This window comes from Hylobates moloch, unplaced genomic scaffold (assembly GCF_009828535.3).
Source record: "Hylobates moloch isolate HMO894 unplaced genomic scaffold, HMol_V3 SCAFFOLD_10, whole genome shotgun sequence".
Taxonomy (NCBI): domain Eukaryota; kingdom Metazoa; phylum Chordata; class Mammalia; order Primates; family Hylobatidae; genus Hylobates; species Hylobates moloch.
This window is the reverse complement of record NW_026652285.1, coordinates 109,283,450-109,309,651: the sequence shown is the minus strand read 5'-3', so window position 1 is coordinate 109,309,651 and position 26,202 is coordinate 109,283,450. Positions and strand designations below refer to the sequence as shown.

Here is a 26,202-nt window from a genome sequence, read left to right as displayed (position 1 = left end):
TTCCTTCCCAGTGCCTAAAGCCCCTCCCAGGGGCGGGGCTGCACCACCACGCCCCCTCCCACCGCTCCTCTTTCCGGCAGCCTCGGCTCCCTAGCGGCACGGACGGCTTGGCTCCGCCTTCCCAGCACCTGCCCAGAACCCAGCCCTGGCGATCAGATCTTAGCCGACCCACTAAGCCCTTGAGAACGAGGCAGTCAGAGTGCATATCACATTAGAGGCAGACAGAAGAGCTGCAGAGGCCACTCGGGTACAGGCAGCCCAACAAGGGTGCACCCACCCATCCAGCACCCAGCACCCAGGGCACCGGGAGGAGCTAGAGGAAGGAAGGAAGCCTGTGCTAGAAGTAGCCACCCAGAGGCCACCATTTACTGCAAGGGCTTTTCTGGGACCAGGAGAGGAAGAAGCTGCTCTGGCCTGGGACACCCCCACTGCTCTCAAGGAGCTGGCATCTTAGTGGCCTCTGAGCCCAGCGTGAGCCCTGTGGGAGTGCAGGGGCAGTGACTGGAATGTGCTGCTCGACAGGCTGCAGCGGCTGAGGTGGCCCCAGGGCAGAGGAGTGCAGTGCAGCCTCGTGGGTGCCCTATGCCACCCCTGGTGCTCATTGGGCTGCTGATGCGGGCCTGGGTCACTGCAGCGGTGAGGTGGAGCAGTCCAGGCCACCACCTTGACCGGGAAGGGGGTCGGGGGATGAGGACACAGCTCACTGTCAGGGTAGGGGAGCGCAGGGCTGGCTGGGCAGAGGCTGCAGTGGGGTCAGGGCTCAAAGGGTGGGATGCAGAGTCAACGGGAATGCAGCTGTGCTCGGGAGGTGGCTGTTCCCAGAGCACCAGCTGGCTGGTCCGAGAGGAAGGCAGCTGCTGGCCAGGAGCTCCCTCGTGGATGCCTTCCTGAGCTCCCGGGAGGATGGCCATCAGAGGGGGCACGGGCAGCCGCGGGCCTCAGGCCCACGTCTCGGTCTGGAAGCGCCGTGTCCGCTGGAGCCTGGCTAGATACGCGGCTGCGTCCGGGCTGCAGAGTCCACCCTCCTCCTGGAAGATGGACATCAGGGCTTCCGAGACGTCCGCTGGCATGGACTTGGCATTGCTAGAGGGGCAGGTCGCAGAAGGCTCAATGAGGCCCGGCACTCAGGGGCTGGGCCCACTCCTGCTGCACGCAGGCCAGCTCACCCTGCTAGGTAGAAGTATGCACCCTGGCGGTCCAGCAGTTCCCACACAAGCGACCCCAGCTCCCGGAGCCGGTGCTGCACATATACTTTCTGCTCCTGTAGGGCAGAGAACAGGGCTGGGGGCTGAGTCTGAGCCCCCTCCCCTCCTTTCCCAGCCCCTAGCATACACACCTGTTCCCGGGAGAAGGCAGGGACAAGGGTCAGACAGTCCCGCTTCTCCAGCTCCTGCCACTCAGCCTCCCAATAGAAGTCTTGGTCCCGCCAGCGGCAGCCAAAAAACAAGAAGTTTCCTAGGGAAATGCAGGGTGCTCTTGGCCACAGGTCCTTGAGGTTCAGCTGGGGAGCCCCGGCCATAACCCTGCCCTGGGACCCTGGGTGCTCACCAGTCTGGCCCTGGGCCACACGCTCCTGGATGGCTGCTCGGAACGGGGCTACCCCAGTACCAGGCCCCACCATGATCACAGGTGTGTCTGGTGTCTCTGGGAAGGCCAGACTCCCAGGCCGCACCCAGAGGGGCACCCCGACAGGTCCTATTGCAGGATGGAGGTGGCACGAAGAGGATCAAAGACCTGTGCTGAGTCTGCCAGGGCCCTAGCCCAGCATTTGCGTGAGCATGGGAGAGAAGGGGATATGGGCCCACGGGAGCAGGGGTCACCTTGCCCAGGGTCCAGGGATGCCAGCCAGGAGGAGCAGAGGCCCCGGCGGGGCTCCTTGAGGCGAGTCTGGAACTGCACTACAGCCACGAGGATCTGCAGCCGTGAGGGGTGAGTCTGGGGAGGATGGCGGGGTGGGGGTGGTGGAACAAGGCTGCCCTCACCTGTGCCTGGGCCGTGGGCCCCACCTCCCTCCCCCAGAGGCAGTCCGAGTGGGGGAACATCACCTGGTCAGAGGGCAGCCCCTGCTTACCAAACCCCACAGCCCGGGTCCCAGCCTTTCCAGGGCCGGTCCTGGGCTCCACCCACCGGGCCCCTCACCAGCAGCGAGGAGGCAATGGAGAAGGCCCTCGGCCGGATAACAGGGATGAGGTCTAGCAGGTAGTCGGGAGGGATGGCGGCAGCTGTGTGCGGGAAGTCACAGAGCACCTAGGCAAAGAGAGTCTCAGGGTGGCTGCAGCGTGGCTGTAGCTCAGGGGCTGGGCCTGCCGCCCGCCCACCTCACCTCCAGGATGGTCCTGCGGGGCCGGTTGCAGTATTCAAAGAGCTCCTCCTGGCCTTGGGCAGAACTGAACTCCAGCAGCTTCTCCCGCTCCAGCTCATGGAGGGACAGACAGGCCAGGAGTTCGAAGAAGGAGCGACGAGGCACGCTGGCGATGTCCAGGTGATAGGACACGAGGTGCCGCATGGAGCAGGGCTGGGGCAGCCTCATGGGGGAGGAGACATCTGCAGGGTGAGCGGGAGGCCTCCGTGGGCTGCGGCGGAGTCCTTGGGGTGGGGGCCCAGGGCACGGGAGAGGGCAGAGAGTCGGGGTGGCCGAGGCCAGGCTCACCTGGCTCCCGCGGCTGCAGCGTGAAGAGCTGGTCAGGGTCCAGGCCCAGCACCTGGCAGAACTGCTGGACGTGGGCAGCCGAGTTGGAGGGCTGAATCAGCACCACATCACCAGCAGCAAAGCTGTGTGGAAGAAGCCACCAGGGCCGTGGGGACTCTGTGGGGAGGACGTTGGGGGCCCCGGATGGAAGTCACCCCCTGCAGCCCGGCCCAGCCTCCTCCGAACCCCAGACCTACGGCCCACCTCCCCCTACCCTCCTCGGTTCCCAGCAGTCCCCATCGCCCGCTTGGTGTCTTGGGCTGTGCTCAGGCCTCACCTGATGCCAGAGCCCGAGATGTCAAACTCAATCAGCCGAACGTCCTGGAAGTGGGAGGGGCCGGTGACTCTCTGGTTGGAGATCATGGGTGCTAAGAAGGGCTTCGACTCTGACGGGGACTCCTGAGAGCCGGGGTGAGCGACCCGCTGCCCCTCAGAGCCCGTGCTGGGCGCCTCTTGGAGGAACAGCAGAGTGAACTTGGAGGGCAGGCTGTGGGAGGGCACGCTGGTCAGACCAGGACCCACTTCCCAGGGGCCACCCACCCACACGGGAGGGACCCAGGGCGAGATCCCCAGGCCGGGTTGGGTCTGCTGTGTCTGTGGGTGACCCGGGGCCCACTCACGGGACTCCAGGAGGGATCTCGGCGAGGCCCGGAGGCGGCGGGTACAGCCCCAGAACCCTGTCCCACAAGTCTCGCAGCCAGGGGTCCACAGCAGCGTCGGGCCTGGGAGGCAGCATATGCGCTGGCCTGAGCGGACCCTGCGTGTGGCCAGACCAGACTGTGGAGGTGGGTGCCACGCCTGCAGACTCACCCCAGCTCATGCTGGTCATCACCCAGGCACACGGGCAGGAGGGCGCTGCCCCCAAGCTGCAGTAGCCGTCGGTGCAGCTTCTTGGCCACGAAGTTGAACCTGTGGAGACAGTGAGGCTGGTCCTGGGCTGGAGCCTGGGCGGAGAGTGGAACCTGGGGAGGGCCTCCCTCGGATGGAAAACACACTCCACGCTGGCCGCACCCTAGGAGGGGGCAGGGCCTCCACACGCCGGGGCTGCCGAGACCAGGGCAGCTGCCAGGGCCCCAAGCAGCAGGTCCTCTGCTCACGGAGAATGAGCCTGTGTGGGCGGGAGTATGCGGCCTCGTCCCACTGATGGGCCCTCATCCCTGGGCAGGGACTTCAGGCAGCTGAGGCCTCCAGGCCCCCAGCCAAGGTGTGGGTCACTCCTCAGCTAAGAAACTCTGCGCTGGGGAGAGAGCCAGGCATCGTCCCACGGGTCAGTTTCACTTCTCACTCTGGTTCCGAGAGGCATGACTGGCTCCGGGTCACGCTCCTCCCCGGGAACGCTGTCGGCAGCAGAGCTCCCTCCGTCTCCTGAACGAACACTACATCCCACACAGAACAACGTCACGCACAGAACGTCACGCACGGAACAAAACCTCCCGGCAGAACCGGGGGGCGGTGGGGGGAGCTGTCTCCGATCTTCCCGTTCTCTCTTTTTCATCTGAAGTGACTGACACCCGCCTACGCAAACGGCTTTTGACGCTCGGTGCTCAGCGGACCTGGGCCCTACGTGGACAGTCGGGGTTTTCACCGTTGCGGGGTCTAAAGATACCATCTGCACACTGAACACGCCACTCCCTGCTTATGCTGCAGAGGAGCACTGTGAAAATGCGCAGGAGAAAAGGCAGAGGCGGCCTCCGGGGTGGCGGGAGCATACAGGGTCCTCCTCCAGGCTAAAAGTCTTGAACACTTCACAGCACGCCTTTTTGTAAGTGGGGACCGGCGCCAGGTAGGCCTGTGTGACGTCAGCGTGGCTCTGAGCCCAGCCCTCTGCCACCCTGCCTGCTCCCCTGTGCCCTCCCCGCAGCGTGAAGCCTGGGGTGCCCACCAGGGAGCATTGTGGAGAAGCCAGTACCACTGCAGAGGCCCTGAGGCCCGCAGGGGCTGACCCTGGAAGCTGGTCTCTGTCCTCTGCCAGGACACCTGTTGCTCAACCCCCAGAACTGTTACGTCCACCCACTGTCCCATCCCGTACTCACTTGGCATATGAGGAGTCCCCGAGGCCCAGGACGGCAAAGTCCATCTGACAGAGGGCAGTGGAGGGCAGGTTCTTCCGGAATATAAACCTCCAGAAGTTCTAGAGCCGGAGGAAACTCCAAGTCAGAGTCCTCAGCCTCTAGGCCAGCCCCACAGCAGGGGGTGAGGGGAGGGTCTCGGGAACAGGCAGGGGGCAGGATGGGGGCAGAATGCAACTGGACCTATCTGGCCAAAAGGCAGGGCCCGGGTCCAGCCTGCAGGATGATGGGCACTGGGAGGAGGCAGGGCTGGTCCAGGGCCTGGGGAGGCCAGGGCCCACCCTGCCCACAGGAGCCAGACCCTGCTGTGCACTCCGGGCCTGCGTGGGGCTCCCTTCCTGGGACACCACCCTCCTGTGCCCCAGGCTCTGAGCTGCCAGGAGCAGCTCTGCACTTGGTCTCCAAACTGTCCACCGCCCCAGGGGTCCCTCACCTCCACCTGTCATTTCCCAGCCGGACCATGGGCCTCTGCTCCCTGAGTGGGTCTATCCTAGAGGCTCCTATACCCAGACCTCTGAGGTCCATCCCAGGGGCTCTCACACTCAGCCCTCTGAGGTTCCAGTGTCGCTGAGACACATCCCCCTCCTTCCGTGGCTGCAGGACCTCGAGCCAACAGGGTCCAGATCCTCTGGTTCCACATCATGCCTTCCACGGTGGCCTCCCAGCTTGATTGGAGGCCCCCCAAGGAACCTACTGCCCCCTCCGTACCTGGATCCCGGGTGGCCTGTGTGCGTGGTCTTCACCGCCCACCCACCTCCCCTGCCCGTGGCCAAGCATGGAGGCTAGAGTAGGGGCCCCGGGCCCCTGCGTGGACAGAGAGGCCCTGGCCTTGTCAGTCCACAGCTCTGACCCTGGCCCTGGACCACCCCTGGCCTCCCGGGACCTCACTGCCTCATCAGCTGCCTCTCTGGGCCACGCTGTGTGAGCAAACGTCCCCAGCCTCTTGCCCCCGCGACCCTCCCTAGCACCCTGCCGTTGAGACACCCTTGCTTCCTGAATCCCAAAAGACTCTCTTCCCTGCTCCGTTTGGTGAACTTCCTCCTTCCCGAGAAAAGGGTTCCGGAGAGAACATTCCTGTGACTTTTCCCTCACTTGACTGGCACGTGGCTGGGTCTGTCCTGGGCTTGGCACCACAGCTGAAAAGCCAGGGCCCCACTTGCCGCCCTTAGGGTGTATACGGCACTCTGTCCCCAGAGGCTAAACCCACAGTGACATGCCCCGGGGGGAGCCCTTTCATTCTCAGCAGGGCCCTTCCTGGGCATGGGGCTCTGTGGCTGCAGACCCAGCTTTGGACATCATTACTTTCCTGGATAACTTCCTCTGCACCATTGTCTTCTCATTCTGAGGCCACTGGAATTATCTTTGAATTATGGTATCTGCTTCCTTCCATTTTCTATCTTGCTTTTTGTCATACTTTCTAGAAGGATTTCTCATCTTTTTTTGAGATGGAGTCTCACTCTGTAGCCCAGGCTGGAGTGCAATGGCGCGACCTCAGCTCACTGCAACCTCTGCCTCCCAGGTTCAAGTGATTCTCCTGCCTCAGCCTCCCAAGTAGCTGGGATTACAGGCGCGCGCCACCACACCCGGCTAATTTTTGTATTTTTAGTAGAGACAGGGTTTCACCATGTTGGCCAGGATGGTCTCGAACTCCTAACTTCAAGTGACCCACCCACCTCGGCCTCCCAAAGGGTTGGGATTACAGGCGTGAGCCGTCGCGCCTGGCTTTTTTTTGTTGTTGTTGTTGAGACAGGGTCTCATTCTGTCATCCAAGCTGGAATGCAGTCTTGAAATCACAGCTCACTGCAGCCTTGACCTTCTGGGCTCAAGCAACCAGGTGAGTGCAGTGGTCAATTTGGTCATGAGTCCCCTCCGTTCAGCCTTCTCCTGCCTCAGCCTCTCCGGTAGTGGGATCCGGCTAATTTTTTGTATTTTTAGTAGAGACGGGGTTTCACCGTGGTCTCGATCTCCTGACCTCGTGATCCGCCCGCCTCGGCCTCCCAAAGTGCTGGGATTACAAGCGTGAGCCACCGCGCCCGGCCTCAACGCCCAGCTAATATATTATTTTTTTTTTTTTGTAGAGACTGGTTCTTGCCATGTTGCCCAGGCTGGTCTCAAACTCCTGGGCTCAAGCAATCCTCCCACACCTTGGCTTCTCAAAGCACTGGGATTCCAGGCTTGAGCCACCGCGCCCAGCCTCTTCTAATCTTTTAAAGTTTTTTCATGTCCATTTAAAGAACTATTTCTGGCCAGGTATGGCGGCACACACCTGCAAACCTAGCACTTTGGGAGGATGAGGCGGGCAGATTGCTTGAGCCCAGGAGTTTGAGACCCCATCTCTACAAAAAAATACAAAAAAAAAAATTAGTTGCATGTGGTGGTGCGCACCTGCAGTCCCTGCTACCCAGGAGGCTGAGGTGGGAGGATCACCTGAGTCTGGAAGATCAGGGGACAGTGAGCTGTGATCACTGCCACTGCACTCCAGCCTGGGCAACAGAGAGAGAGCTTTGTCTCCAGAAAAAAAAAGAGAAACAAAAAGAACTGTTTCCCGTTCCTGAGTCTCCAGCTTTGCCCTCGCCCCACGGGGGTCACATCCTCAGCTGCTTCAGCCTCTGCCCGTCTCTACCTGTTACGCGGGTCCTTCCTCGGGTGGGGTGTGGTTCTTTCTGGTGCATTTGTTTTTACCCAGGCTGAAGTGCAGTGGTGTGATCTTGGGTCACTGCAACCTCCGCTTCCCGGGTTCAAGGGATTCTCCTGCCTCAGCCTCCTGAGTAGCTAGGATTACAGGTGTGCGCCAATACACCCAGCTAATTTTTTGTATTTTTAGTAGAGATGGTGTTTCGTCATGTTGGCCAGGCTGGTCTCAAACTCCTGACCTCAGGTGATCCACCCGCCTCGGCCTCCCAAAGTGTTGGGATTATAGGCATGAGCCAGCACGCCCAGTGCCCCGTGGGTTTCTTCACCAGACAGGCAGGGACCTGGTCACTCAGCCTTTCACTGTGGTTCCTCTGTTTTCTCCTGTCTGCTGCTGGGGGCCCCTGCCTCACCTACAGCATCCTCAGCAAGGAGCCAGGGTCCTCCCGTTTCGCTGTGGATGGAGAGCCAGCGTCCTCCGGTTTAGCTATGGACAGCCACTAAGACTCGCCCCTGCCTCCGAGGCCATGGGCCCTGGGTCCATGGCCTCTTCAAGGAGCTCCCAGCTCCTGCTGTGGGCATTAGCTGCCCCCTGCAACTCCTGGTCTTCTCTGTGGGTGCCCATGCTTGGGACTCTTCCTTTCCTCGTTGACCTGCGTCCTGGCATGAGCACCAGCTTCCTGCCACTGGCTGACTGAATGCCCAGCCCAGCCCCAGTCCCTCTCCTCTCCCACGCTCTGGGGCTTCCCTATCCCACCATTCCCCTCCCCTGCCTGTGCTCCACTCTGAACCCCCTTCTCTTCCATCCCACTCTATCTGAGACCCCTTGACCTATGCTCAGCTCTCCCCCAAGCCGCTGCACATCCCCTGCCGTCCCTACTCCGTCTTCAGCCTCTTTCTCCCGTCTCTCCCGTGCCAGCAATTAAACATGCCAAGTTTCGGCCGGGTGTCTTGGCTCACGCCTGTAATCCCACCACTTTGGAAGGCTGAGGCGGGTGGATCACGAGGTCAGGAGATGGAGACCATCCTGGCTAACATGGTGAAACCCCATCTCTACTAAAAAAATACAAAAAATTAGCCAGGCGTGGTGGCGGGCGCCTGTAGTCCCAGCTACTTGGGAGGCTGAGGCGGAAGAATGGCGTGAACCCAGGAGGCGGAGCTTGCAGTGAGCTGAGATCGTGCCACCGCACTCCAGCCTGGGCAACACAGCAAGACTCTATCTCAAAAAACAAAACAAGACAAACAAACAAACAAAAAGCAACAACAACAACAAACAACAACAAAAAAAACATGCCAAGTTTCTCCCATCTTTTTTTTTTGAGACAGGGTCTTGCTCGGTCGCCCAGCCTGGAGTACAGTGGTGTGATCACAGCTCACTGCAGCTTTAACCTCCCAAGTTCCAGAGATCCTCCCGCCTCAGTCTCTGGAGTAACTGATCACAGGCATGAGCCACTACATCCAGCTACTTTTTGAATTTTTTGTAGAGATGAGGTCTCACTATGTTGGCCCAGTCTGATCTTGAACTCCTGGGCTCAAGCGATCCTCCCACCTCAGTCTCCCAAATTGCTGGGATTACAGGCATGAGCCACTGTGCCTGGACAAATCTCTCTCATAAAAAACTCCCTCTTTTTAACTCTTTAGCCTTTTCACAGCCAGACTTTTTTTTTTTTTTTTTTTTGAGATGGAGTCTCACTCTGTCGCCCAGGCTGGAGTGCAGTGGTGTAACCTCAGCTCACTGCAAGCTCCACCTCCCCGGTTCACGCCATTCTCCTGCCTCAGACTCCCAAGTAGTTGGGACCACAGGCGCCCGCCACCACGCCTGGCTAATTTTTTGTATTTTTAGTAGAAATGGGGTTTCACACCGTGTTAGCCAGGATGGTCTCGATCTCCTGACCTTGTGATCCACCTGCCTTGGCCTCCCAAAGTGCTGGGATTACAGGTGTGAGCCACAGTGCTTTTTTTTTTTTTTTTAACGGAGTCTAGCTCTGTCGCTAGGCTGGAGTGCAGTGGCGCAATCTCAGCTCACTGCCAACTTTTGACTCCCTGGTTCAAGCGATTCTCCTGCCTCACCCTCCCGAGTAGCTGGGATTACAGGCACGCACCACTGCGCCCAGCTAATCGTTGTAATTTTAGTAGAGACGGGTTTCACCACGTTGGCCAGGCTGGTCTCGAACTCCTGACCTCGTGATTCGCCTGCCTCAGCCTCCCAAAGTGCTGGGATTACAGGCGTGAGCCACCACACCAGGCCCACACTCAAGACATTCTTAAAAGATGCTCTCCACTCACTCTCTCAGTTGCTGATCTCCTGTAATCTGGCTTCTCTTCCCCATGAGCCACTGAAGCTGCCCTTCCTGGTATCACCAACAATCCCTTTGCCAAGAAACCCCATGGATACCTCTCAGGCTTTATCTTATTCGACTTCTGTGCAGCTTTACATGCCGGAGCCCTTCCTGGAACACCCACTCCCCAGTCCTCTCCTTGGGGTGCTGCGCCCTCCCTTCTAGCTGCTTGGTCACTCTCCTGCCCTCCTGGGCTCTAACATTCTGGGCAGCCTGTCCTGTGGGGAGAGAGAAGCTTCCTCTTCTCACACTTCTGTATTGTGGCTACCTCACCACCTACCTCTGCCCCAGGATCTTCCTTGGAGCGTTAGTCCTACTGCACTTCTGCACTTCAGTGTCTCCAGGTTCCCTTCCTGCACAGCCCCCTACTCCCACCCTGTTCTCTGACTTCTGTGGATGGAACCATCATCCATCTTGGTTCCAGAGCCCAAATCCCTGTCTCGATTCTGCTTGACCTATCGGGTCCGTTCCACGTCCCGGGGACTCTCTCTTCCTGACACCCCTGCAATGTGTCCACTTCTATCTTCTGCCACCACCTTAGCTCAGACTGGTAGCATCTCCTGCCTGTCCTGTGCATCTCATGGCATTATTCTTGCTCTGCTGCAGACCAGTGGCGTTTCTGCTAGCATAGGAACATGACTGTGTCACCCCTACAGTTCCGACAGCCCTTCATTTCAAGCCCATCTGCCTTGCTGTGGTTACTCAGGCTCTTTGAACTGGGCCTGGCTTCCTGCCTGTCTTCTCCTCCCCTCTTGCCCCAGTGCACTCCTCAGCTTGGCCGCCCTGAGCTGCTTTCCACTTTTCACACAAGCCAAATCATCTTTTTCCTCTGCACAGACTGCTCCTTCTTCCTTGGTGCCTGACTAGCCCTCACGCATCCTTCCATGACTCAGCTTACACTCTTTTCTTCCAGAAACCTCTGCCTGGGCCCCAAGGTTGGGTGAGATAAGGCTCGATGCCCCTTATCAGTGCTCCTGTGACAAATGCTACTTTCCCCAGCAGCAGGTGTTTGCTGGCACTGTCATTGCCCGTTAGCTGCTTCTGCTACACTGTGAACTCTGCCAGGATGGAAATATGGCTGCTGGGTTCACAGCTGGATCCCCAGCACCAGACTGTGCCAAGAATAGAATATGTGCTTAAAAGATGGTCAGAGAATTCAGCAAGGTTCCCTGAGGGTCATACAGTCTAGAAATACACACAAGACCCAGACTAGATGCACATATAGATAGCCCTGGAAAAATAAGAAAGGTTAAAATGGATAATAAGGCTATTCGGTGGCTACGAAGAGTTTATTAGAGAGGGTAACCGGAGCCCCCAGCTCCAGTCACGGACGTGCTCTCAAATCCACCTCTGAAGGTGCATGAGATAGAGGAGAGCTATTTACTGCACCTAGACTCCAGACAATGAAAACGGGGTGAGGGTCGAGGGCAGGGATCTGAAGAGCCGCATCAGGCCAGCCTTACCTTCATGTTGTCAGGCGGGTCTCCTTGGCCTGCAGTTGCACAAACAAATATCACCAGGGGCTCGTTAATCAGATTCACCTCAACAAAAAGACACACACACGTAAGACCTCCGGCTGTAAGGACCAGGCGTCCTTCCCAAAACTTGACCCCCTTCTCCTTCACTCAGGCTGACAGGGCAGAGGCATTTATGTGAGCAGCCAGACCGTCTTCTCTTTCAGGTTCCAACCTCCTCCAGATGCTAAACTGAACTCCCCTTCCCAAGTCTCCCCTTTCCCTAAATCCGCCATAAGAGAAAGAACCGCTCTCAGAGAAAATGCGACGCCTTTTGGGTCGATGACCCCGAGAGGCGGCATGCCAGGCCTGCTCGTCCCCCACGCCGAGGCCCTAGCGAGCCCTCACCACCGGGTAGGAGTCCAGGGCCTGCACCCGGCAGCCAAGCCGCCGGCGCTGGGCCTCGCGACCCAGTCTCTCCGACACATCCTGAGCCGTGCCTGTCTGGCTGCCGAAGAGCACCAGAAGCTGCGGGCTCGGCATCGGTGAGCGCCCGAGGGTGTCCTGGTCTGAGACTAAGAACTAGAAGACAGCTCCCCCGGGCCGGGTTGCAGGGACCGCTCCGCTTTCCGCCTTCCGCGGTCGACCGGAAGTGACGCACTAGGGACGCGCCCGGTGGGGGCATGGCGTCCAGTCGAGGCGGGCGTCCACGGGCGGCCAGGGTTGAGTCCCGGGTAGGGGCCGGGGGATTACCGGCGCACCAGGGCCGAGGGCTGGGGCTGGCGGGGCCGCTCGCTGCCTCTCGCTCGCAGCAGCGGCGGCAGGCGCGGGCGAGGGCCAAGGGGAGAGGAGACGCAGCCCCGCGGGTGGCACGCTCGGCCGGGCCCCGGCCCGCGCTCAACGGGCGCGATGCTCTTCTCGCTCCGGGAGCTGGTGCAGTGGCTAGGCTTCGCCACCTTCGAGATCTTCGTGCACCTGCTGGCCCTGTTGGTGTTCTCTGTGCTGCTGGCACTGCGTGTGGATGGCCTGGTCCCGGGCCTCTCCTGGTGGAACGTGTTTGTGCCTTTCTTCGCCGCTGACGGGCTCAGCACCTACTTCACCACCATCGTGTCCGTGCGCCTCTTCCAGGATGGAGAGAAGCGGCTGGCGGTGCTCCGCCTTTTCTGGGTACTCACGGTCCTGAGTCTCAAGTTCGTCTTCGAGATGCTGTTGTGCCAGAAGCTGGCGGAGCAGACTCGGGAGCTCTGGTTCGGCCTCATTACGTCCCCGCTCTTCATTCTCCTACAGCTGCTCATGATCCGCGCCTGTCGGGTCAACTAGCCTCACCGAGGTGCCGGAGAGGGAGCGCTGGACGGCTAGAATGTTGACCTCGCGCCGAGGCCCTACTTGCGCCGCACCGGAGGAGAGGCTCTCTAGTCTGAAGGCACCGCCTGCTTGCGCCGAGCTGAGTGCCCGGTTTCCCTATTCCAATCCTGTTTGAAATGGTTTCTTCAGCAGGGCTTAAAAGAGCAGCCTTCATCCTGAAAATGTATTTCCTTTTGTTTAATGCTTTGAATAGGTAATCCTGAATTGAGGTCATGAGGAGGCCCCCAGGCCAGACAGTCCTGAACCCCTCTGACACTTGGAAACTGAATATAAGTAAAATGTCCAGGTGGACTCTGCGTATTTCCTGTGGATCCTGGGAAAGTGCCGTTGCACAAAGGCTGCAAAGCTGGACGCAGGAATGTCCTCCAACCAGCAGCGCTGACCTAAGAGCTGCCTGTGCCGTCTATCCAGACCAGGCTTCGGTAGATGCCTTTGTTAGATCTGTCAAATGTAAACGAGCTTGTATCTCCTTCCCTGTGCCACGAGAGAGATTGGCTTTTTATTCCAGTCTAGGCAGAGACAGAAGAATGTTGAATAAGAGCACGATTAGGATCCTGTCTGGTTATTTGTTGCCCAAGAAAAGAACTCTGCTGTCCAGGCACTGCTTGGCTTCCTATCCCAGCAAAGACTGCAGTTTTGTGGACTTCTGACCACCTTGTGGCTGGCACTCTTAGCACACCTGAGACAGATTTAAGCCTCCCTAAGAGACTGAAGAGAGGAACAGGTGTCGGATACTCATAGGCACTGAGACCTACAAATGGGAAGCTTGTGAGTGGCCCAGCTTTGTTGGCCTACGAACTTTGGTTTGATGCCAGTCAGGTGCCAAATGAGAACCTTTGCTGAGATGCAAATAAAGTAAGAGAATGTTTTCCTGAAATGAATAGTGGTTGCCTGTAACCCTCAAGGGTTAAATAGGATGAATATTGAGATACCCTCTGCTACATGGTGTAACTGGTTACAGAGCTGCAGTTTTAAATGGATTGAAACCTGTGGCTAGAGCTTAGTGGATGGTGGTGGTGGGAATCACTTGTTCTGGAGAATCCCTCCTTCCTGCTCTAGGAGGTGGGTAACTCAGGCACCCCCCCCCCCCCCACCCCGTGTGAAGACAACAGTCTGGGCTCATGTTAAAGACCCGTTGAATAGTTCGTGACCCCAGAGCCCATGGCTTCTTGCCGGTGTGTGGTCCTTGTTGGCACTCTGTAGAGCAGGGATCAGCAAACAAGGTCCTAAGGCCTGTTTTTGTATGACCCTTGAGCTGAGGATGGTTTTTACATCCCTAAATAATTAAAAGCAAAAGCAGGCCGGGCGTGGTGGCTCACACCTGTAATCCCAGCACTTTGGGAGGCAGAGGCGGGCGGATCACAAGATCAGGAGATCGAAACCGTCCTGGCTAACACGGTGAAACCGTGTCTCTACTAAAAATACAAAAATTAGCCGGGCGTGGTGACAGGCGCCTATAGTCCCAGCTACTTGGGAGGCTGAGGCAGGAGAATGGCGTGAACCCGGGAGGTGGAGCTTGCAGTGAGCTGAGATCGCGCCACTGCACTCCTGCCTGAGCGACAGAGCGAGACTCTGTCTCAGGAAAAAAAAAAAAAAAAAGCAAAAGCAAAAGCAGAACTTGTGACAGAGTGAATATGACCTTCAGAGTCCAAGGTCTCTTAATTGGCACTCTTGGCCTTTGGGGCCAGAAGATTCTCTAGTGAGGATGCAGCCTGTTTCGCAGTGCTCCTGCCTCTCCTGGGTAGATGTCAGTAGCAACCTTCACTTGTGACAACCAGATGTTTATCCAGACATTGCTAAGGGCCCTGGGGAACAAAATTGTCCCTGGCAAAAACCAGTGGGCTAAAATATTTCCTGTCTGGGGCCAGATGCGGTGGCTCACACTTGTAATCCCAGCATTTTGGGAGGCTGAGGTGGGCAGATCACGAGGTCAGGAGTTTGAGACCAGCCTGACCAACATGGTGAAACTCCGTCTCTACTAAAAATACTAAAATTAGCTGGGCATGGTGGCGCATGCCTGTAATCGCAGCTACTCAGGAGGCTGAGGCAGGAGAATTGCTTGAACCTGGGAGGCAGAGGTTGCAGTCAGCCGAGATAGCACCACTGCACTCCAGCCTGGGCGACAGAGCAAGACTCTGTCGCAAAAAAAAAAAAAAAAAAAAAAATTTCCTATCTGGCTCATTACAGAACAGGTGTGCTGACCTCTGCTCTCATGCATCAGCCTGGCCAGCGGGGTGCGGTGTCAGCCCCTGCCTGGCATGTGTGCTTAGTTGTGTAAACCATGGAGGGGCTTGCGTTGGAGGCAGCTTATCTGGTTTGTTGCACAGCTATGACGATGTTTCCGGCCTGGGATTGGCATAACTTTTGTCAAAGCCAGATTCAAGCTAAACAGCGGGAGTGAGTTTCCTCATAATGTTATTTATTTCTAGATTGTGTGTTTTGTGTGTTCCCCTGTTTTATTTTGGTAGTTCAGAATTGGGCAACCCTATTAGGGTAGAAGTGATGAACATCAGACGCTTCCTTTAGAAAGGTGATTTGAGGAGGGCCCTAAGGGAGGAGACACTTGGCTTCTGGAAGGCTGAAATGAAAGTTTATTCTGGCTGGGCCCAGTGGCTTACGCCTGTAATCCCTGCAGTTTGGGAGGACAAGGCGGGCAGATCACGAGGCCAGGAGTTCCAGACCAGCCTGGCCAACATGGCGAAATCCCGTCTCTACTAAAAATACAAAAATTAGCCAGGCGTTGTGGCAGGCGCCTGTAACCCCAGCTACTTGGGAGGCGAAGGCAGGAGAATCGCTTGAATCCGGGAGGTGGAGGTTGCAGTAAGCCGAGATCATGTCACTGCACTCCAGTGTGGGTGACAAGAGCAAGACTCTATCTCAAAAAAAAAAAAAAAAAAAAAAAGAAAAAGAAAAAGTTTATTTTCTCCAGCTTAATGGAGTGGCAGGAGAATAAGGCAAGCATTAAGCTAGCGGCTGCTGCAGACTGTCATGGGGCACAGAAGCTGAGAAGGGCATCCCCAAGTAAAAAAAAAAAAACCTGTTCTGCGTCTTTGCAGAGACCCAGGTGACCTTGGTGTGGGAAACAGCAGTGTCTACTGAGCAGGCTGCTGACTGCAGGGCAGGTGATGGAAAGAAGGTGATGTCCCTGCACTTCAATTCCCCTTCTCCCCATGGCTCCAAGCGATCTTCCTATTGTCTGCAGGCTTCAAAGACGGTGGAAGCACTCCGAAGCCCTCCCTGGGGCAGAAGGGCCTTGTCAGCTGGGAGGCTGTGCCCTCAGGGTCATGGCATCTGGAGCCTTGATGGGCGGACGTTCAATCGATGGGAGAGAAGTAGCCTTAACGTGGCGGCAGGGTGGAGTGATCAGACACAGGGTCGGCCCTATGGGGCCCACCGTTACCCTGGCTTTTTTTTTTTTTTTTTTGGCTCTTAAGGCATTGGAGAGCTGTCCAAGCATGCAGGGCCCTGCCCTGGTGAGCCTGCTTGCGTGTGGCGGGAGAGGCTGCTTCCTTTGTGCCTGCTCCTGCAGATGCTTTTTGGGGACCACGGATGGCAAGGTTGGGCTAAGAGGCTCCCACCTGGGCAGCCTATAAAAACTAGGGATTTCTGAGAAACTGGTTCGTTGGGGCTGCTCCGGGCTCCAGAATTGGCATTTCCAAGCCCTGCAGGCACCTGCCGGAGGTCGGAGGACCCCTGGTGAAAGCAGGGTCCGGGCCAGAGTGTGGCCTGTGCACCGTCCACGGACGCGGGTGCCTTCGGTCCTGGAACAGCCCCCTTCCTGCACCGCGCTCTCAGCGGAGGGAACAGGCGGCCTCGGTGCTGGCAGCGTGAGGAAGTCCCAAGCTCAGCCAAGGTCACTCGGGGCCCAGGGCCCAGGGGCCGCCCACCTGGCTCCCCCGAGGGACACCGGGAGCTGAGAGCGCAGAGGCGGAAGTGGGGTCTGCCAGTGAGCGGCGCGAGGGGCCGGAGTGTGTCCCTTCCCCAATGGAGGCCAGCTCCGGTGATAGGCCTTGTCCAATGAAGTCCCTTGGGAGGCGGGGTTGAGGCGAGTGTTGTCCAATCGGTAGGGTCACCTGAGGGGCCCGCCCTCCTCCCCTGCCATAGGTGGGCCTCCCGCGTGGGGCGGGGAGAGCGGGCTTCCCCCAATGGTCGGTGGCCCGGGATGGGGCGTGGCCACGGCGCCCAGGCTCGCCGCGGCGGCGGCGGCGGCCACTCCGGCCCTCAGTCCAGCCGTCCGCGGCCGCGTTCGCAGCATGGCCGCCCTGGGGCGGCCGGGCTCGGGGCCGCGCGCTGCGGTGCCCGCTTGGAAGCGCGAGATCCTGGAGCGGAAGCGGGCCAAGCTAGCCGCGCTGGGCGGGGGCGCGGGGCCCGGGGCAGCAGAGCCCGAGCAGCGGGTGCTGGCCGAGAGCCTGGGCCCGCTGCGCGAGAACCCCTTCATGCGGCTGGAGGCCGAGCGGCGGCGCGGCGGGGGCGCGGCGGGGGCGCGGCTGCTGGAGCGGTACCGCCGCGTGCCTGGTGTGCGCGCCCTCCGCGCCGACAGCGTCCTCATCATCGAGACGGTGCCCGGCTTCCCGCCCGCGCCGCCCGCTCCGGGGGCCGCGCAGATCCGCGCAGCAGAGGTGCTGGTGTACGGGGCGCCGCCCGGCCGCGTCAGCCGCCTGCTGGAGAAGTTCGACCCGCCCGCTGCGCCGCGCCGCCGCGGGAGCCGCCGCCGCCACCGCCCGGCCGCCCCGGCCCCGCCTCGGCCCCAGCCCGCCCGCCGGCCGGGCCGGGTCCGGCGCAGCGACTTCCTCCAGAAGACCGGCAGCAACTCCTTCACCGTCCACCCCCGGGGTCTGCACCGCGGCGCGGGCGCCCGCCTGCTCTCCAACGGGCCCTCGGCCCCTGAGCCCCGGGCCGGCCCTGTCAACCGCCTCGCGGGCTCCCCGCCTGGGTCGGGACAGTGGAAGCCAAAGGTGGAGTCGGGGGATCCCTCCCTCCACCCGCCCTCCAGCCCCGGGACCCCGAGTGCCACTCCAGCCTCGCCCCCTGCCAGTGCCACTCCTAGCCAGCGCCAGTGCGTCTCCGCAGCCACCAGCGCCAACGACTCCTTCGAGATACGGCCGGCCCCCAAGCCAGATATGGAGACCATCCCCTCGGGGGACCTCCAGGCCCGGGCGCTGGCCAGCCTCCGCACAAACTCTCGAAATTCCTTCATGATCATCCCCAAGAGCAAGGCCTCCGGGGTCCCTCCTCCTGAGGGGAGGCAGTCCGTGGAGCTGCCAAAGGGAGACCTGGGCCCGGCTTCCCCGAGCCAGGAGCTCGGATCCCAGTCGGTGCCTGGAGGGGATGGTGCCCCTGCCCTCGGGAAGAGCCCCCTGGAGGTCGAGGCACAGTGGGCAGTCGAGGAGGGGGCCTGTCCCAGGACAGCCACCGCCCTCGCTGACCGGGCCATCAGGTGGCAGAGGCCGTCCTCACCGCCCCCCTTCCTGCCGGCTGCTTCGGAAGAAGCTGAGCCTGCTGAAGGCCTCAGGGTTCCTGGCTTGGCCAAGAATAGCTGGGAATATGGGAGGCCGGGGCTGCCTGTCACCTTCATCGACGAGGTAGACTCAGAGGAGGCCCCCCAAGCAGCCAAACTACCCTACCCCCCGCACCCTGCCAGGCCTCTGCACTCTGCCAGGCCCGGATGCATGGCAGAGCTTCAGCCCCGGGGCAGCAACACCTTCACAGTGGTGCCCAAGAGGAAGCCAGGGACCCTGCAGGACCAGCACTTCAGTCAGGCCAACGGGGAGCCTCGGCCATGGGAGGCCGAGGAGGAAGAGGCTAGTTGTCTCCTGGGGCCCACGCTGAAGAAGCGCTACCCCACCGTGCATGAGATCGAGGTGATTGGCGGCTACTTGGCCCTGCAGAAGTCCTGCCTCACCAAGGCTGGCTCCTCAAGAAAGAAGGTCAGTGGTGGGGGCAGGGCCACTGGCCAGGAGGGAGAGAGTGACAGCTCAGAGAACTGTGGGGGCAGCACCTGCCCTGATCCCAGGACGCTTGGCCTGGGCAAAGGATGGTTTCTACATGGACTTGAAGCGAGCTGGGGCTGGGTGGGCCGTGCCAGGTCCAGGGCCCCAGTGGAGCCCCCTGACTTGGGCCGTGGGGACAGCTGGCCTGCTGTGTGCCTTTCGAGGCTGCTGGAGAGCGCCGGGGCAGACAGTGCTGTGCCCCTTGCCAGTTGTTGTGGCTCATCGGAAATTAGCTGGGTGGGTCTGTCCCTTTGTGAGTCCAGCTGAAAGAAGCAGACCTGGGATTGTGGGCTTCTCCCTGGCCTTGGCTTTGAGGGGGTGGCCTCACATGGTCTCCTGGAGGCCCACTGCATGGGTGCCAGGCGCCACGATATGAATGGGAAGGGCCAGATGATCGGGGTTGGCTGGATCCCTGCATCACAGTCAGCCCTGGGGTGCAGCCCACCAGCCAGTTGGGAGGGGGCCATCAGCTCCCCAGAAGGCACACTGGTTGGGAGCTGGGCAGGAATGCCGTGTGAGCGTCTAGCGTATGCCTGTTCTGGGCCTGGGAAGCTTGCTGGGGAGAAGGGGACTTCGGAAGCTCTGAGCCAGCCAGGCAGGGGAGTCTCCCTCTTGGCCAGTGGCCTGGAACCCTCTGGGCACAGGAAAAAGAAAATTTTCAGATTCTTCCTGGTCATTCCTGCACCTGTATTTGTTCCCCGGGGCAAATTCCAAGGGCAGCTCCACGTGACTTCCCTGTCTGCGGTGACCTGTCAGGAAGCAGGTGTACCTTCCCTGGGGACTGAGGGGGGGCCAGGGGCACCTCTCTTGGGTCTTCCTATCCAGGCACTGCCCCAGAGCCAGTGCCAGCTAGGCTCACGCCTGAGGCGGGCTGTCCTCCAGCCTCAGTTTCCCCAGGCTGGGGATGGGACCTTGCAGGCTCCCTCAGCAGATAGGCTGCTGCCTCCCTCCATTCGCTTCCTGCCTGGGATTGGCCTTGGCATTGCGCCTCTCCCTGTGCCATCCTCCCCTCCTGGAACCAGGGCATTGGTGCTCCTTCCGGCTCTATCTGCCGGCCCAGGCATCCGTGCTAACCCTCCCGAGGTGCTTCCAGTGGGGGCTTGGGGCTGGGTCCGGGGCCCCTCCCACTCCTGGAGCCACATGAGTCTATCTCCCCGACCCTCGCCCGAGCATCACCCCAGCCCATCAAGGTGGGGTCGGTCTGATAGCCATTGCCTCTCTCCTCCAGCTCCTGTCTGCCTCTCCCTTTCCTGCGTCCATACCCTTGGCCCTGGCTGCTGGGTGAGGTGGGCACCTCCTGGGCTTGCCCCAGAGGTGGCAGTGGGGACAGCTCCCCCTTTGTAGAGAGAAACTGCGCCTCAGCTTGGGAGTCAGACGGGGTCATGGAGCTTGTGGGGCGAGTACTGAGGTCAGGTTCCTGTTTCTAGAGCCCCTCCCCTTAACCTGTGTGGCCATCCCTGGAAGCCTGGCTTCTTCCTGGGACTTGAGGCCACTGCCTAGAGCATGGCCGTCTTGCCCTCAGAAGGGACAGAACTGGGCCAGGCGTGGTGGCTCACGCCTGTAATCCCAGCACTTTGGGAGGCCGAGGCGGGTGGATCACAAGGTCAGGAGTTCAAGACAAGCCTTGCCAAGATGGTGAAATCCCGTCTCAACTAAGAAGATATAAAAAAATTAGCTGGGCGTGGTGGCGGGCGCCTGTAATCCCAGCTACTCAGGAGGCTGAGGCAGGAGAATTGCTTGAACCCGGGAGGCAGAGCTTGCAGTGAGCCGAGATCGCACCATTGCACTCCAGCCTGGGCGACAGAGTGAGACTGTCTCAAAAAAAAAAAAAAAAAAGCAAAGAAGGGACAGAACTGTGGGGGTCACTTGTGGCTGGGTTAGGGTCAGAAGGACAGGGTGGGGGCTGGAGGGCCAACAGGAGCAGGAGGATGCAGCGGGGGAGAGGCTGAGCCTGGGAATCAGGCCCTGGACCAGCAGGTGGGAGGAGCTCAGGCCAGCCTGAAGGGGTGGTGGTCCAGATGGATGATGCCTGGCGTGGCCAGGTGGCCCAGGCCGGGTCCTGCCAGAGCAGCATGACCTGCTGGCTGTGACTTCCTGCCTGGGTACAGGCCAGCTGGCCTGCCTGGGAAGAGCCAGAATGTCCATCAGGAGGGGACGGAGGCGTGGGGCTGCCCTGCCTTTCAGAATGGCTTGCTGGCCTCGGCACGGTGGGCTGTGGGGCAGGGCTGTCCCATGTACTCTGTGGCCCCTGGGCCAGGAGCACTCACAGGTGGGGGTGCGAGGTGCCCCTGCGGGTCCTGTGCCTGGCCTTGTCTGACCACCCTAGCCAGCCTTTTTTTTTTTTTTATTTTTTATTTTTTTTTTTTTTTTTGAGACGGAGTCTCGCTCTGTCGCCCAGGCTGGAGTGCAGTGGCGCAATCTCGGCTCACTGCAAGCTCCGCCTCCCGGGTTCACGCCATTCTCCTGCCTCAGCCTCTCCGAGTAGGTGGGACTACAGGCGCCCGCCACCACGCCCGGCTAATTTTTTTTTTTGTATTTTTAGTAGAGACGGGGTTTCACCGTGGTCTCGATCTCCTGACCTCGTGATCCGCCCGCCTCGGCCTCCCAAAGTGCTGGGATTACAAGCGTGAGCCACCGCGCCCGGCCTAGTTTTTGTTTTTTTGAGACGGAGTCTTGCTCTGTTGCCCAGGCTGGACGCCAATGGCAAGATCCCAGCTCAGGGCAACCTTCATCTCCCAGGGTTCAAGCAGTTCTGCCTCAGCCTCTCAAGTAGCTGGGATTACAGGCACTTGCCACCCCGCCCAGCTAATTATTGTATTTTTAGTAGAGACAAGGTTTTACCATGTTGGCCAGGCTGGTCTCGAACTCCTGACCTCAGATGATCTGCCTGCCTTAGCCTCCCAAAGTGCTGGGATTACAGGAGTGAGTCACCGTGCTGGCCCCAGCCTTTGGTTGGGACCACTGGCTGTGACCCCCAGGCATTAGGGTGGAGCACAGGGATTGCAGGGCCTGGAGTCCAGCAGGACCTCACTGTGGGCTGATGGCTCACTGTGCACCTCAGCGGCTGGCAGTGCTGCTGCTTTTCCTGGGGTACAGGTGAAGGGCAGCTCTTCAGTGGAGTTGTCTGGGTGTTGGGAGTCGGTGAGGGGCCTGCCCCGAGGCTGGCTGTGCCTGCACAGGGTATGATGCCCTTGCCCGCCTCCAAGGGGTGCAGCCCTGCTCTGGGCAGTGGGGGGCTGCTGGCCTGTGTGCCGGTGGGGGGGGGGCCTGCCTGGCAGGCACAGGCCCGCTTAAATTATCCATTGGAAGAAGTGGCAGGTGCCCCGTCTCGCAGGGCTGAGCTTGGGGCAGACTGCTGTGTGCTGTTGCAGCCACGCCCGGGCTTCTTTCCTGGAGGGTGGGGCATCCATTCTCATCCTCACACCTGCCTCCCTTGAGACTCGGCGCTGTAGCCTTTCCTCTTCGTGGAGCGCCACCTGGCCTGGCTCCTACCTGTCTGGCTGCCCCTTCCCCTCCCCTCTGCCCTCCTCCCCTCCTGGCTGTCTGCCCAGCTGGAGCATGTCAGTGTCCCCAGGGCTCAGTCCTGGATACCCAGGGCTCAGTCCTGGACACCCAGGGCCGTCTGCCCTCACCTGCTGTGCAACTTCCGCTTCCACTCCCAAGGCCTCGCTCTCTGATCCTTAGACCCAAGAGCCACCCTGACATCTGCCCTTCCTACTGACACCACCTCCCAGCCAGCACCAAGCCCCAGGCTGGGCTCCTCCCTGCCTCTACCCCTGTGCAGGGCAGATCCTGGGTGGCCAGAGGCGCTCACTGTTGTTGGCTGAGTCCCTTCTTGATAGCTTTCCTTTCCTTCTCACCTCTCCGCCAGCTCTTCCCATAGGTGGTCTTTCTGAAGCCGGGGACCCCAGGAGCTGCCTGGATCCTCCTCCTTCAGCTTTCTCATGGGCAGAGGCCGTGCCTGGCACTGGGACCACACTTGACTCAGGGAGCACCCAGCCTCCCGGGAGCCTGCTGTGGACATTGCACTCGTGCAGCCTGGTCTAGGGTCTGGCCACCCGTGGGAGCCTTGGCTGGGGCTGCGTGGGGGATGGGAGGCAGGTAGCTGTGTGCAGGGAGGAGGGAGAGGCAGGGCTGGGCTCAGCTCACACCTCTGTCTGAGCAGGTTGGGGCTGGCTGCTTGGCCCTTTGTCCCGGGTGGAGGCCAGGCCCTTTGGTAACCAAAGCTAGGTGTTCACAGGCAGGGTGGGTGGAGCAAGAACAAAAGAGTTGTGAAAAGCCGGGGGGCTCTGCTGGGAGGCTGGGCTGAGCCGGGACCCACCTGCCTGCTCTCTGTTGTCTGTGCCAGGCAAAGTCCCTGATAGGCTGCGGCCAGGTGTGTGCGGTGCCGGACCCTGGCCACACCCTCTGCCCATCCTGCGTCCCGGGGTCTTCAGGCTGCCCACAGTATGAGTCATGGGGTGTCCTGTGACCCACTGACCTGTCCCCACAGTGGGAGAGGAGGGCTGTGAGGCTCAGCAGGCACCAGCCCAGCTGAGGAGACCTGGGGAAGCAGGACGTGACCAGAGCCCTGGGCCCCAGCTGAGGGCAGACAGGGGCTGCCTGTCCACCCCCCGCCCCCCACCGCCTGGCCAGGCTGTACCAGGCTCAGGGCCCATGTGCACCCAGCCCCCGCAGCCCCCCTGCTGGGACCGGTCATGTGCACGAGCGAGGGCACTAATCCCGCGGCCCTGGCAGCCAGTCCTTCTGTGTTCTCAGCCGTGGGGGCTGGGCCTGGAGGGCTTCGGGGTCATCTGGGTTAGCTCCATGTATCCAGGGCGACTGGAAACCCCATTTGCTGCTGGACTTTGGGGCTGTGGGAGACCTCTGGCCCACCAGCCCTGTCCTGCCTTGAGCACCTCCACCTGGGGTATCTGTCCCAAAGCATGAGTCTGGGAGGGCTGGGTAACCCCATCCCCAAGTGGGCTGGCAGTGGGTGGGTGCCTGTGGGGTCTGTCCCAGCCTCTCCCTGCCTGGCCTCCTGTGGGATGAGCGTTGGAGGGCCAGGTGGGCCTAGCCACAGGCAGGGCAGTTAAGGGACAGGAGCGGGTGCCTTTCTCCTTGTTTTGTCTGACACAGGTGGTCTCCCCCTCCCCCACTCATCCATGCAGACGCTTGGGGTACCGAGGCCTAGGCTAAGGATGCAAGCAGGCGGCTGAGTTGCCCAGCAGGGCTCTGTGTGAGCTGTGCTGAGAGGGGAAGCTGGGGGTTTGGGCACAAAGGATGGCCCCCCAGCTGTGGGAGGTTGGGGTATTCGTGGTGAGAAGGGACCCAAGGGTGCGCTTGGCTGTGTGGCCGCTGTGGGAGAGGGCATGATGGCAAGAGTGTGTGCCCTCGGCCCTGTCCTGGCAGCCCTGTGTGGCCTCCTCGGCTGCCTCCTGAGAGGCTGTCTCATCCTACTGTGCCTGGCTGCGGTGGTTCTCTGCCTAGGGCCTGGCTCCTGCCTCCGGGTCCTTCTAGGGGAGGAGGAGGAACTTGAGCTGCTGGTGTCCTGTGCCCAGGAAGAGTTTAATATTTCGAGCTCCGGCCGGGCTGCTTCCATCTGCTGCAGGCGGGGGCCACTCATATTCATTAGGGACCACTGGGGCGGGGCTGAGTGCAGCTGAGCAGTGGGAGCTCGGCTGTTGTGGGGAGCTTAGCCCCATGCAAGCCCCGGTCAGGGGAGGTGGAGAGTCCTGACCATTGGTCCCCACTGCCCCCATTACTCCTGGGAACCAGCAGCCCTGCCTGGGCTTCAAGGCCACTGGGAGAAGGAAAGAATTTGCTCAGATGTGAAATCCTGTAGCCTACGAAGTGGGGATGGAGGACGAGGGCCAGAGGGGCAGCAGGGTGAGGAAGGGGTCACTGCTGGGGTCTCTGGCACCCAGGCTCAGTGGAGGCGGCCCCCCACTCTGCACAGCCTCAGGCCAACTCTCAACCATGTTAGGTGGGTGATGGTGCCTGGGGCTACCGCCTGCCTTGACACCTCACAAAGGCCCTTGTCTGCAGTGGGGGGTCCGTGCTCTGCTGGATTGTCCAGGCATCCAGTAAGCCAGGACATGAACTTGGCTTTAGAGAGAGGCCCCAGACACCAGCAGGAGCTGCCTGGAGCCTAGAGTGCAAGGCCCCTGAGGGGACGGCCTCTGTTCCACCCTGTTCCTGCTCTAGAGCTGCTTGGTGGGAGGGGATGTGTCCACCCCAGTTTCCCCCCAGCTGGCGCTCTGCCCAGACGGCAGAGCAGGAGGGGCCTGAGATGGTAGCTCTGGGAGCTGGTCTAGAGGCTTCTGGGGACCCAACGGCTTTGGGCTCCTGGTCCTGGTCAGAGTTTGGTCCCTGGCTGGAATGGGGAAGGGAAGTTGGCCCCCAGGGTGGAGGGGATGGATGCCTGCAGGGTCCAGCTGGAGAGGTCTTTGCCCGCCTCCTGGAGCCCCCGGAACGGTTGATGGTGTGTCTGGTGCCCCACTTGGGTCAGCCTCATCCTGAGGGCTGAACCTGAGCCCCTGGCATCGCTGTGCCCATGTGGGCCGTCACCCCTCGTTCACGTGACTCTCACTCCCAGATGAAGATCTCCTTCAACGACAAAAGCCTGCAGACCACATTTGAGTACCCTTCCGAGAGCTCCCTAGCACAGGAGGAAGAGGTGGACCAGCAGGAGGAGGGGGAGGAGGAGGAAGAGGAAGAGGAAGAGGAGGAAGAGGGATCCGGCTCAGAGGAGAAGCCCTTTGCACTCTTCCTGCCCCGGGCCACGTTTGTGAGCGGCGTGAGACCCGATAGCTCTCGGCTGCCAGAGGGTAGCTCAGGTGAGTGCTCACCTAGGGGGACAGGCAGCCTAGGAGGGGTGGAGCCTGGTCTGTGTCCACATGTCTGCGTGTGCACCTCCGTTCACAGGCCTGTCCAGCTACACCCCGAAGCACTCTGTGGCCTTCAGCAAGTGGCAGGAGCAGGCGCTGGAGCAGGCCCCGAGGGAGGCAGAGCCCCCGCCCGTGGAGGCCATGGTGAGCTGCGGGGGAGTGGAGCGCTGGGGGGAGTCTGACACCTGGGCGAGCCTGGGTGTCCACCTTCTGTCCTCTCACTTTCAGCTCACACCCGCCAGTCAGAATGACCTCTCGGACTTCCGCAGTGAGCCCGCCCTGTATTTCTGAGCCCAGCACTGCCAGGACCAAGGCTGAGCCCAGCTGTGGGAGTCCCGGAAGCTGGGCAGTAGCCAGGGACTACTGCACCCGCTTCTGCCTTGTTTGGCCTCACTGTATCCCACCCACCCCTCCTGGCCCTGGAAGCAGCTAGCGTGCCTCCTGCCATCGGGGCCAGGTCTGGGTCTCACTCCCCGGCCCTGGTTTGGGAGGGTCCAAGCAGGGAGTGGGGTGGGGAACTGCCTGTGGGTGAGGGCCAGGGGCCTGCTGGGTGGTAGCCATCTGCGACCCGGCAGGGGGCTGTGCAGATTCTGCACCTGGCCGTTCCCTGTGCTGTCTCCTCAGCCTGCCTCCCAGCGGCCATGGGGTGTCTGGGGTGAAGGGCTATCCCAGCTACTTGTCCTCTGCAGGACCCTAAGCCCCTGCCCGCAGCCCACATGCCCTCTGTGATGAGTGGCGTCTTTCCTCCCTGTGATGATGGACTCAATAAACAGCACTGGACAAGGCTGCTGGGTGT

At 60.5% G+C, this 26,202-nt stretch overlaps 3 protein-coding genes across 8 annotated transcripts; 2 read left to right on the top strand and 1 right to left on the bottom strand.

The window, feature by feature from the left end:
- Positions 1-935: 935 nt before the first annotated feature.
- Positions 936-11,859, bottom strand: NDOR1 (NADPH dependent diflavin oxidoreductase 1). 6 transcript variants are annotated; one of them, XM_058445781.1, is made up of 14 exons: positions 11,591-11,859; positions 11,192-11,269; positions 4,723-4,820; positions 3,500-3,598; positions 3,310-3,411; positions 2,967-3,176; positions 2,651-2,772; positions 2,324-2,544; positions 2,128-2,247; positions 1,821-1,935; positions 1,549-1,695; positions 1,337-1,455; positions 1,167-1,261; positions 936-1,083 (listed from the first exon to the last, which is right to left on the bottom strand). In XM_058445781.1, exons 1-14 carry the CDS (start codon positions 11,723-11,725, stop codon positions 939-941), a joined length of 1,806 nt encoding a protein of 601 aa, XP_058301764.1. In that variant the 5' UTR covers positions 11,726-11,859; the 3' UTR covers positions 936-938. The 6 variants fall into 6 exon arrangements, with proteins under 6 accessions (XP_058301764.1, XP_032021654.1, XP_032021656.1 ...); XM_032165763.2 differs by having other exon boundaries at positions 2,140-2,247; XM_032165765.2 differs by having other exon boundaries at positions 1,821-1,914; positions 2,140-2,247.
- TMEM203 (transmembrane protein 203) lies at positions 11,858-25,194 on the top strand. The gene is made up of 2 exons (XM_032165769.2): positions 11,858-13,402; positions 25,115-25,194. Exon 1 carries the CDS (start codon positions 12,092-12,094, stop codon positions 12,500-12,502), a length of 411 nt encoding a protein of 136 aa, XP_032021660.1. The 5' UTR covers positions 11,858-12,091; the 3' UTR covers positions 12,503-13,402; positions 25,115-25,194.
- On the top strand, positions 14,128-26,202 carry TPRN (taperin). The gene is made up of 4 exons (XM_032165762.2): positions 14,128-18,474; positions 25,115-25,355; positions 25,444-25,550; positions 25,635-26,202. Exons 1-4 carry the CDS (start codon positions 16,693-16,695, stop codon positions 25,695-25,697), a joined length of 2,193 nt encoding a protein of 730 aa, XP_032021653.1. The 5' UTR covers positions 14,128-16,692; the 3' UTR covers positions 25,698-26,202.

Excerpts from the sequence above, each read along its gene's own strand:
- NDOR1 (XM_058445781.1), bottom strand. The coding sequence starts at position 11,725 with ATGCCGAGCCCGCAGCTTCTGGTGCTCTTCGGCAGCCAGACAGGCACG. Across the intron at positions 2,545-2,650 it reads GCTGCAGCCGCGGGAGCCAG|ATGTCTCCTCCCCCATGAGG; the intron begins GTGAGCCTGGCC and ends CTCACCCTGCAG. Across the intron at positions 1,936-2,127 it reads CGCTGCTGGTGAGGGGCCCG|ACTCACCCCTCACGGCTGCA; the intron begins GTGGGTGGAGCC and ends CATCCTCCCCAG.
- TMEM203 (XM_032165769.2), top strand. The coding sequence starts at position 12,092 with ATGCTCTTCTCGCTCCGGGAGCTGGTGCAGTGGCTAGGCTTCGCCACC.
- TPRN (XM_032165762.2), top strand. The coding sequence starts at position 16,693 with ATGGTCGGTGGCCCGGGATGGGGCGTGGCCACGGCGCCCAGGCTCGCC. Across the intron at positions 18,475-25,114 it reads CTGGCTCCTCAAGAAAGAAG|ATGAAGATCTCCTTCAACGA; the intron begins GTCAGTGGTGGG and ends TCTCACTCCCAG. Across the intron at positions 25,356-25,443 it reads GCTGCCAGAGGGTAGCTCAG|GCCTGTCCAGCTACACCCCG; the intron begins GTGAGTGCTCAC and ends CTCCGTTCACAG.